The 12078-nt window shown below is 38.4% G+C and overlaps 1 protein-coding gene across 1 annotated transcript; it reads right to left on the minus strand.

Moving 5' to 3' along the window:
* Positions 1–4824: 4824 nt before the first annotated feature.
* LOC130860784 (olfactory receptor 56A3-like) lies at positions 4825–5784 on the minus strand. Its single transcript, XM_057749361.1, has one exon. It carries the CDS (start codon positions 5782–5784, stop codon positions 4825–4827), a length of 960 nt encoding a protein of 319 aa, XP_057605344.1.
* Between the last annotated feature and the right edge of the window lie 6294 nt (positions 5785–12078).

Consider the following 12078-nt stretch of genomic DNA (forward strand, 5'->3'; position numbering starts at 1 on the left):
GAAGTATTTGGGGGTAATTATAACTCTAGAGCCTCAGGGACTCTGCCCTCTGGGAACATCTTTATACCAGCTTCCTTTGGCCCAAAAGGCCATTCTGGGACAGGAAGGCAGGCAGATGGGAGAAGAAATGATTTTCTTTCTCTCTAAAAGGAAGGATCTCTGGGCATCTAGCCCTACATTGACATATGCTCTGTAGACAGTTAGTCTCCTGGGCATGGGTGTCTTACATACATCCTTACATGTTTGTATTCGTTTGCATATACACACTTGACATCTTCCACTGATCCTATAAACTCACTCAGAAGTTCCCACGGAATCCTGCACATGCTTAAAACATAGGGACATCCAAAATTATGCTACTGAATGGCTAGATATTACCTTATCATGACTTTAATCATGCTATTATAATTATAAAAATGCAAGAGGAATTTGAAGAAAATATTACTGCGAAAATACGAGTTTTTCAGAGAGAAAGTATGACAGTAATTTTTCCTGCTCAATATTCTGTAATAACCTAAAAGGGAAAAGAATTTGAAAAAGAATAGCTATGTGTATATGAATAACTGAATCACTCTGCTGTACGTCTGAGACTAACACCTGATTGTTAATCAATTATGCTCCAATATAAAATAAAAATTTAAAAAATCTATACATGGTGCTCTGTGTGAGTTGACTTCATTTTTGAGCACTGCTCAACTTCCATTATGCCCATTATCCCTTTTGATATATAACTGTGGGACCTATAATTAATTATTACCCAAAATACTACTACTGTCTATATCCTTGTACACCTCTCTTTATGGACCTAGAGTTAAATTTTTATTTATTTATTTATGTTTTGGCTGTGCCGTGCGGCTTGCGGAATCATGGCATGTGGGAACTTAGTTCCTTGACCAGGGACTGAACCCGTGCCTCCTGCATTGGGCATGCAGTCTTAACCACTGGACTGCCAGGGAAGTCCCATAGACCTGGAAAAAGTGTATGTGTGGGAATGTTTTTTTTCAGTTTTGGCATATGAACATATTTATTTTAAAATTTTTATTCTTTTGAGGTGGAGTTGATTTATAATACCATGTAAGTTTCAAGTGTGCAACAGTGATTCACAATTTTTAGGAGTTATAGTCCATTTATAGTTATTATAAAATATTGGGTATATTACCTATGCTGTAAAATATATCTATGTAGCTTATTCATTTTATACCTAGAAGTTTGTACCTCTTAATCCTTTACCCCTATTTTGCCCCTCGTCCTTTCCTTCTCCCCACGGTAACCACTAGTTTGTTCTCTGTGTCTGCAAGTCTGTTTCTTTTTTGTTATATTCACCAGTTCGTTTTATTTTTTAGATTCCACATGTGAGTGATATTATGCAGCATTTTTCTTTCTCTCTCTGACTTGTTAGTATAATACCCTCTAAGTCCATGTGTGTTGTTGCAAATGGCAAAGATTCATTCTTTTTTTAATGGTGAGTAGCATTTCATTTGTGTGTATATATATATATATCACATCTTTTATTCAAGTATAAATGATGGATAGTATTATTTAAGTTGCAGGTATACAATATAGTGATTCATAATTTTTAAATTTTATCCTCCATTTATAGTTATTATAAAATATTGGCTATATTTTCTGTGTTGTACAATATGTCTTTGTAGCTTATTTATTTTATATATAGTAGATTATACCTCTTAATCCCCTATCCCGTCTTGCTCCTCCCCTCTTCTCTCTTTGCACTGGCAACTGGTAGTTTGTTCTCTATATGAGCGAGTCTCTTTCCTTTTTGTGATATTCAATAATTCACTGTAATTTTTTGATTCCACATAGAAGTGATACCATATAGTATTTTTCTTTCTCTTTCTAATTTATTTCACTATACATAATACCCTCCAAGATCATCCATGTTGTTGTGAATGGCAAAATTTTGTTCGTTTTTATGGCTGAGTTATATTCCACGGTATATACATATATATGTGTGTGTGTATATATATGTATATATATACCACATCTTCTTTATCTATTTATCTGTTGATGGGCACTTGGGTTGCTTCCATATCTTAACTATTGAGTATAGTGCTGCTGTGTATACTGGGGTGCATGTATCTTTTTGAATTAGTTTTTGTTTTTTTCAGGCATATACACAGGAGTGGAATTGCTGGATCATATGGTAGTTCTATTTTTAGTGTTTTTAGGCACCTCTGTACTGTTTTCCACTGTGGTTGCACGAATTTACATTCCCACCAAGAGTGTATGAGGGGTCCTTTTCTCCACGTTCATGACAACATTTGTCATTTCTGTTCTTTCTGATGATAGTTATTCTGACAGGTGCGAGATGATGTTTCATCATTGTGGTTTTGATTTGCATTTCCCTGATGATAGCGATATGGAGCATCTTTTCATGTGTCTGGTGGCCTTCTGCATTTCCTCTTTAGAAAAACGTCTACTCAGTTCTTCTTCCCATTGTTTAATAGGTTTTTTTTTCTTTTGATGTTGAGTTGTATAAGCTGTTTATATATGTTGGATATTAATTCCTTATCAATCACATCATTTGTCAATATTTCTCTCATTCAGCAAGTTGTCTTTTTGTTTTATTGGTGGTTTCCTTTGTTATGCAAAAGCACGTTTGTTTATTTTTGTTTTTATTTCCTTCACTTTAGGAGATGGGTCCGAAAAAAATATTGTTGTGATTTATGTCAGAGTATTCTGCTTAGGTTTTCCTCCAGGAACTTTATAGTATCCGGTCAAATTTAGAGACCTTGTATTTGTAATATAGACATTTAGTGCTATGTATAGTGCTATGTATTTCTCTCTAAGTGTGGTTTTAGTGACATTTCAAAAATTTTGATATGTTGTATTTTAAATTTTGGGGTTAAAAATCATTTCTACTTTCCATTTTGATTTCTTTTTATCATGCATTGTTTAGAAGTGCATTGTTTAGTTTTCATATGTTATAATCTTTTTCCAGACATAACAATTATTCTAATTTAATTTCATTGTGATCAGAGGATGTACTTTGCACAGTCTGAATTCTTTTAATTCTCATTTTTATGGCCCAGAATATGGTCAACTGTGGTAAATATTTGGTGTGCACTTGAAAGAATGTGTATTCTGCTGTTGTTTTTGGCTTTGAAACTATTTTCCCCAGTATTAATGTAACCATTCAATATTTCTTTTGATTGGTGTTGATATAGAATATATTCCCATTTCTTTACTTTTAGCTTGTTTGTGTTTATATTTGAAGTGTATTCGGTGTAGACAGCATTTAATTTGGTCTTTCTTTTTTTATGCAATCTGATAAACTCTACATTTTAATTGGGTGTTTGTTCTGTTCATTTATGCTTCATGTGATTATGGTTATTGTTGGGCTTAAATCTATTGTTTTGGCGTTTGTTCTCTGCTCCTGCTTCCTTCTTTTGAATTGAATATTCAAAAAAAATTTCATTCTATCTTTTTTGATTCCATATGAGTTGTAACAATTTTATTTTGGGGGATACTTTAGAGATTATCATACACATCTCTAACTAATTGCAGTCTGCCTTCAAGTGATAACATATTTTGTACATTACATAAGACCCTTACAATAATATACTTTCATTTCTCCCTTTCTTGTTTGTGCTATTACTGGTATACATTTTACTTTTTCATATGTTATAAACTGCAAACTCCATTGTTACTATTTTTGTATCTTTGTATTTAAATACATTTAAATAATAAAAAATCTAATCTATTTATCCATATAGTAACAAATTTTGATGCTCTTTGTTCCTTTGTGTAGATCCATATTTACATTTGATATCATTATCTTCTGCCTCAAGAAACTTTTTTTTTTTAAGAAATCAAATTTAATGAAAGTAGATTGAATAAACAAATAAATGAGTAAAATTAGCGATGGTGAGAAATGCTATGCAGAACAGTGAAGCAGACAAGGGATTAGGAAATTATTTGTGTTTTGGGGGATATTACTGAATACTATTTTAAATATTGTGGTCAAGGAGACTCAATGGACCTGAGGGAAAAAGCTATGTGGACAAAGGGAAAAAAAGTAAGAAGTCCTAGAGGCAAAATGTGGTTCATGTTTTTGAGAAAGTGCTGGAAGGCAGCTTAGATGGTGTGGACTGAAGGAGGAGGTCAGAGAGATAAATGAGTTCCACCCAGATAAATAAATGCCTCTCTCTTCTGGGCTTCCAAAGTTACTTATTCGTGTGTTTTATTCAAACTCTTGCAACATTGCAATATAATTGATTTTACATATTTTTGCCTTTTTCACTAGGCCATGTGCTTTTGAATAATGGGACCGAGATTAATTTTGGTAGTGTCCCATTTTCTAGTACTTTGCTGAATATAAAATAACTCTCAATAAATATTTTTGAATGTCTGAGGGAAAATATTAAAGTGTAATGGCTATTTTAAACACTTTTTAACAGTTACTTTTTAATCTTATATTTACTCTTCCAAAGTCAAAGCACTGTCTTTAAGTGTTATTTCCCTTTGGCCACACATTTTTAAGTCAGTATAGACTTTCTTCCTTTCCACTGGTTCTGCTTGGGATTTAATTAAGTGCAGACAATTAAATTTGATGCTTGACTCATCAAAATTCATAGCCTAAGGTCTGAATAGTATGGTGAGAGATTATACATCTATATCCTTAGTCTCTGCCAAGATACCATGGAATGGTAAGAACTAAAATGTGATTCTGGATAAGAGGAAACTATACAGTTCATGTCATTAGGCATGAACAGAGAGAAGGTTAGAACTATTTCTATCTCCCATTCCTTGATTTGCAATTGTAATTTTGAGTATTCTTGAGAGAGAAAAGCAACAAGAACATAATTACTTTCTGCTGTGACTTCCTTTCCTCAGTAATTTCCAAATCCCCTGTTTAATTTCCTGGGTTCGTACACCATAGACAATGGGGTTGAGAGCTGCAGGAATGACATGGTGTAGGACATTAAGTAAGACAGGAATATCAGGAGAAATCTTTTTCTTGGCCATATGGGTGAAAACAAAAACCAGCAGGATGGCGCTGAAGAAGAGGATGAGAATGAAGTGGGAGCCACAAGTGCTCAGAGCTTTGGCAGCTGCCCCTTTTGCCTTGAATCTAAGAACAGCTTGGAGGATGAAGATATAGGAGAAGAAGATGAGGGTGAGGTCAGAGCCCAGAAGAGTCCAAGCCACAATTAATTGGTAGATTTTGTTTAGAGCAACATTATCACAAGAGAGCTTGGACACAGAGAGGTTGGCACAGATACAGTTCTCAATTATATTTTTTCCACAATAATGGAGCCGTGCAGAGAGGATGGGAATAGGTACAGTAAGAAATGTATTCCAGGCCAAGATGAAGACAAGAGTCTTTGCCACAAATTGGTCAGTGATGATGGATGGGTAGTGCAGAGGCTTGCAGATGGCCACATAGTGGTCATAGGCCATGGCTAGGAAGGTGCATGATTCCATGGGCAAGAAGTTATTCATAATGAACATCTGGAGGAAGCAGGCAGAGAAGCTGATGGGCCTGAGGTCAAACCAGAAGATGGCCAGGACCTTGGGGATGACAGTGAGACAGAGTACCATGTCCAGCAGGGAGAGGAGGCTGAGCAGGTAGTACCTGGGCTCATGTAGAGAGGCCTCCAGCCAGATGGTGATCAGGAGGGTGGCATTGGCCCCCATGGCCAGAAGGAAGAGGAGGCTGAGGGGCAGGGACAGCCAAAACTGCCAGCCAGAGGACCTGACAAAACAATTCAGGAGGAACTCAGAAACTTCAATAGTGAGGGAACTGTTGTTATAAAGCAGCATTGGAGATGACTTTAGTGAGGTAGATGTTTTTGCGTAGCTGAAGAAGAAAGCAAGAGTCAATTCCACCACAGACTCTGATGAGTGGCTTTAGCTTATAAGATTCATGAAGATAAGCACTCAGCCCACCTTCACCCCACATCCCTTGTGCCTGGCACATTTTTGACACATAAAGGTGGCTAATGAATTTTTGTTGAATATATAAATTAATGTTTCCCTATTGTTCTTTCATTTGTGTTTCATCTTCTATTTCTCTTATATGAATGTATTTTTTCAGTCTGTTTGGTTGATATTTAACGAATCAGAAATTAAGTATCAAATAAAATCAAAGGCTGAGAAAACATTTTAGTGTAAAGTTTAAATGTGTATAAGTGCATTCAGAAGGCTAGATGGCATCCACAATCAAATTTTTAAGGGAGTCAGTGATGAGAACATGGAGACGTATGATAGATCATGTACATAGGGCAATTTCCTGATGAAAATTAATAAAAATATCACTGAGATTATGTTTATGTCCAATCTCTATCAATACGCATCATCCATACCCACACTCGTACTTTTACCTATACCTATACCCATACCCACACCCACACCCACACCTACACCCACACCTACACTTACACCCACACCCACACCTATGCCCACACCCACACTCATACCCACACCTACACCCACACCCACACGTATACCTATACCTATACCTACACCTACAATTACACCCACACCTACACCCACACCCACACCCACACCTACACTTATACCCACACCCACACCTACACCCACACCCATACTCATACCCACACCTACACCCACACCCACACCCACATGTATACCTATACCTACACCTACACTTACACCCACACCCACACCCACATGTATACCTATACCTACACCCACACCCACACCTACACTTACACCCACACCCACACCCACATGTATACTTATACCTACACCCACACCCACACCTACACTTACACCCACACCCACAACTACGCCCACACCCACACTCACGCCCATACCCACACTCATACCCACACCTACACCCACACCCACACATATACCTATACCTATACCTATACCCACACCCATACCCACACCCACACCTACACCTACACCCACACCTACACCCACACCCACACCCACACCTACACTTACACCCACACCCACACCTACACCCACACCCACACTCATACCCACACCTACACCCACACCCACACCCACATGTATACCTATACCTACACCTACACTTACACCCATACCTATACCTATACCTATACTTTTTTTTGAATACCTTGAATGCATCCAGAACAGGCAAAAAAAAAAAAAAAAAGAATTATCAGGCTAAGGATTGAGTGAAATTCAGACAACAAAATGAAACATCAATATTGGCTTTCAATGTGAGGGCATTGGTGGCATTTCATGAACATAAGCACAAGTTTTCATTACTAATGGAGCTCAGGGACCGAAGACAAAATCCAGGTTCAAGCAGGGTGAGAATCTATTAAGTGATCTCCCATATAGGTAGGACTTTACAACACTACATCTTGAATGGAGTTGTGTACTAGAAATCAACCCATTCCTTCAGCTCCATCCCTCACCCCCACTTGAAATGTCTAAGAAAACAAACTACCTCAAAGCTTCTTAAATGGGAGAAATCTTCCCTGTAAATCCAGATGCACAGGCTGGTCCTCATGTGACTTGCATCCTCAGTTCATACCAACTGGCTCAATAGGAATTTAAAGTTATCGTGGATGGGTAGTGGCACTGGAAAATAACAGAATCAAATCCAAATCCTTTTTGAGGAACCAAATTTTGTCTCAGGCCTCAAAGAATTTCAATATAGACTTCTGAAGAAACTGAGTTGTTTGCAGTGAAAAAACAATAATTAATTTGAAAAGAAGAAAGATCAGTAATAAAAACCCAGAAAACAATAGATAGTAGAATTCAACCTACAAAAACTTGAGATAGTAGAATTCAACCTACAAAAAAAATATTTATTACTTGATATGAATATTGAACAATTTTCCTAACTTTTTGAAAAAGAAATGAGAGATAGGCTTGAAAATATAAGCAAAAGATAATAATACTTAAAAGAAAAATCAGTCATATCTCCTAGAAATGAAAACATATAATAATGAAAATTAAAAATTTAAGAGATAAGTTTAATAGCATATAAGCCACGATTGAAAATATAATTCCTGACTAGAAGATAGAACTGGATAAATTTTTTAGAGTGAAGCTTCAGTGATACACAGAAAATGCAAAAGTGTAGTTAAGAGTAAGGACATGGGATTCTGATAAGCATGTCGTTCTAGCTTTTTGTCTTACTAGGATTAAGAAAATAAAATCCTGGATTAATATTTTATTCAGAGCTATAAAAAGTAACAAGGCTTATTTGAAAAAGAACCAGAGGTATTTGGGAAATACAATATCAAAAATAAGAATGCAATCAATGCGTTTAGCAGTAGATTAGAGACAGCTAAGGAGAGTCAGTAAGTTGTCAGAAGGGACATGAGAAGAATCAACTTAGAATGAAGATGGAGAGAAAATAAAAACAGATGGTAAATGCTGAAGAAAATGTAAGAGAAACTGGGTATAGAGTAAGAAGGTCTAACAAATATAATCTGAGTTCCAGATTGAAGAGAAGAGAGTGTGAGGTAGAGGCTTCTGAACTTTTCAGAAGAGATGAAATACATCAATAATCAGAATCAAGAAATCCACTAAATCAAGTGGGATAAACAAAAAATAAAAGTACACATAGATATATCTAGATATATCTAAATGTGAATACCTAGATATTATGGTCTAATCTCAGACACCACAGACAGAAAGATCTTAAAGGTGAGTATGACTATTTTAATCAGAAGAATCCATGTGTGTCAGCCCACTGGTACTAGAAGTCCACCTCATAGGTTGCAAAGTAACCCAAGGATTCTTAGCCTGTATTTTGAAGAGTACCTTTTCTCTCACAGTACCCTCATGCTTCTCTGTGGGAAGACATTCGGGAACCTTTCTGAAACCTTGAAAATGTTGAAGTATGTGGGCCGAGCAATGGGATTCAGAATGTCCTGCTTGAGCAGTGGAGGAGCTGAGGGTGTGGGGCGTGGAGACTAATATCACCCTGTTTGGTCCTGAAGGATGGCTGGTTAGCCAAAGACGGGTAAGATTCCTCAGAGGAGGAACAACCTAAGACAGGCACAGCCGCAGAGGGGCCAACAGGGGTGGTGCATAGAACCTTCCTTATATCACCGTGTTTGGCCCTAGAGGATGACTGGTTAGCCAGAGACGGGTAAGATTCCTCAAGGGAGGAACAACCTAAGACAGGCACAGTCGCAGAGGGGCCAACACGGGTGGGGCACAGACCCTTAATCCTTTTGAGAGAGGTCTCCTGCCCCCAGGGCTGTTTTGCTCTCCAGGCCCAGCTCAAATCCACACCTGCTCAACTCGGACCCAGGAAGTAAACAAAGATAATTGCCTCAGTCATGTGAGGCCTTTGATTGTTTATGGGTGTAACCTGAGAATGTTAGCCCACGAACTCAATAAAAGCAACCTGGGATGAGTCAGCAGGGCTCTTGATCCAAGAGGTCTTGAGCCCCCCGGTCCCACTTTTCTCTTCAGTCTGTGTCTGTGTCTTCTTCAAGCTTGCGGCACCTGTCACTCGCCTCGAGTCGCCGAGCTGGTCTCGGCACTTCTCCTCCTAACCCGCTGTATACGTATCATTTTGCTATCTTTTCCACAATTGTTAGGTTACATTGCATAGGTTAATAAAATTTCACAACTCATTTTATTGTTCTAATTAGCCTGCAGACAGCCTTCTTGGGGCAAAAACTGTGATGTCTCAGGGCCATTACACCAGGAACCCTTCTCAGTGCTGTGACCTGTAAGACTGTTGTTCTTGGTCTAGAGGAGCCACATCTGTTCAGAGATTTTTCTCAATATTATTTTTGGGTACTAAATTAAAGTATATAGAAGGTGATAGGAATTTGTATTAATCTTGAAAAATTATCGGGTCTGTTGTCAAACGTGTTCAACAGACCTGGAGGCAAGAAAGAGCGATAAGAAGCGATGATGAGGATGGGAGTGAGAACAGCATTGAGTGGACAATGGTGCTCTCAGCTTGCTTCCCCTGGGCTTTCCATTGGTCCGTCGGTCTAGAGGAAGCTGTGCGTAGCAGAGTGACTCTAGGCCAAATGAATGGAAGACAAGAGTGGGGAGAACAGTAGCATATGTGCCCAGAAAATAGATGGTGGAGAGCAGATGGAAAGAGAGAAAACTAAAGTTACAGCAGAAAAGACTTGATTGAGAAGCAAGAGGACAAAGGGGGTTAGAGAAGTAAAGGAAAGAGCAGAAAGAGGAGCAGGGGCTTTTTGAAATGAGAAAGGCAATAAAAGGCCAATGAGTGAAGATTTCTAAGGAATGACAATCAAGGGAGTGTGACTGGAAACCTTCCTTCCCTTCCAAATCTGCATTCTCCCTCATGTTCCCATAAGAGTTCAATGAAGGATGTTCAAGATATCTCCAACATGATGCTCTGCTGCAGATTCATGAACTCCACCAGGACCAATCCTCTCTCTAGCACACACACAAGTCTGGGCTCAGCTTTGGCATGGTCATCTTCATGTGGCCCCATGTCGCTTCTCTCTCTCAAGTCCCTTCAACTCTTATCCTCAAACTCAATCCTACGGATCTTCCAGCTGCAAGCCCAGCTTTAGTCCCACCGCAATCCCTGCTCTAGCCAGATGTCCACTATCACAGTGGTGGCTTGGTACCTTCATTTTCTGATGGAGCCAGACTTACTGGATGGAGACAGTCATCTCTGCCAGGAAGGGAGAGTTCTGGCTTTTTCTGTCTGACTCTTCTACCCTCTGGCTTTCAGAAAGGAGAGTTTATGCTGGAGTTTCTACTTCCCCAGGGAGAGTTTGCCTTCCTGGTCCTGCAGGGACCAGAGAATCAAGAGCCTGGCATCTTCTTATCCTCAGGGTGAAAGATTTCCTTTATACTCTTCAAGTTCTGTGATCCCTAAGCAGAGTCAATATTGCCCCAAGGGCATAGGGAAGTCTCAGAGATAATTGCCCTGGACCAGTTAAATGAGTAAAATGGGGTACTTAGGAAATAAAAGCACGACTAATTCTAGAAAGCAAAACCCTAGGGCAAGAAAGCTCAAGGCACAAATCCTTGTTACCAATGGTTAACAAGTACTGATTTTCCAGAAATGTACTGATTTTCCAGAAATGTACTGATGAAATGTATGCCTTGTGCATAAATGCAATTGTGTGCACTTGCATACAGACAGTTTGTAGTAACTGTAAAGCACTGATATGCTCCCTAATCTTTTCCTGTGTGTGACCAATAGTTCTACATGAGTGAAATGTTTTCAAGAAGCCCTTCTCTTGTGACCCTTTTAATATAAAACCTAGGATGATTGCTTATATCTAACAGCTTACTTTATAATATACTCCCTTAGTGCCTGGCAGGTCAAAAGCATGATTGATCTTTTGTTATTCATTTTTTCTAAGTATTCCCTTTTCTTGTGGCCAAGAGTCCTAGGCTGAATGTTAGATAGAACAAAATTCAGCTCCCAGCTCTGCCACTTGACAAGTTGCTTACATTATCTATCTCATAGTCTTAATTTGCATATTTGCTGTGAGGAATAAATGTGATCATGTCAGGAGCATTTGATGCTTTTTACATCGCTTTTTTTTTATTATTAATTTTACTATACAACTTGACTTTCCAGCATTTTTTTTTCTTGGAAAACTTTTATTCAACAATAAACCATTAAATAATTGCTGCTTCTCATCTTGGAGCCTTTTACATAGAATTGCCCATATCAGAAGTTTGATCTTAAAATCATGCCTGTCATTTGGCACTTACAATTGTTTGTTTTGTGCTTATTTCCTTTTTTGTAATTTTATTTGCTCATAGCATCTTAATAAGTATGGTTGTTTGTCCCTGAAACTACAACTCCCCACATCATGATCAAGATAGTTAATCATAACCAGTGCTGCATCCCTGGTGGAATGATACAAAGACCAATGGATGCAAGGCAGTGGCCTGTAAACATGTCCTATTTAATTCGCTAGTATAGTTTCTGAATAAACCGTGGTCCCTAGGCTGGGGAGTCCCCCATGGGGCTTGGATGCTTTGCATCTTGAGGAGAACCTCTGCAATTGTGTTTATCCTCCCATTTGTGGGTCACCTACTCAGGGGCGTGGGTCTTGATTTTACTATATCTTCTCCCCTCCTATCTCTCTTGTGTGATTCCTTCTTATATATGTAGTTGTGGAAGGTCTTTTC

Source organism: Hippopotamus amphibius, chromosome 9 (assembly GCF_030028045.1).
Source record: "Hippopotamus amphibius kiboko isolate mHipAmp2 chromosome 9, mHipAmp2.hap2, whole genome shotgun sequence".
Taxonomy (NCBI): domain Eukaryota; kingdom Metazoa; phylum Chordata; class Mammalia; order Artiodactyla; family Hippopotamidae; genus Hippopotamus; species Hippopotamus amphibius.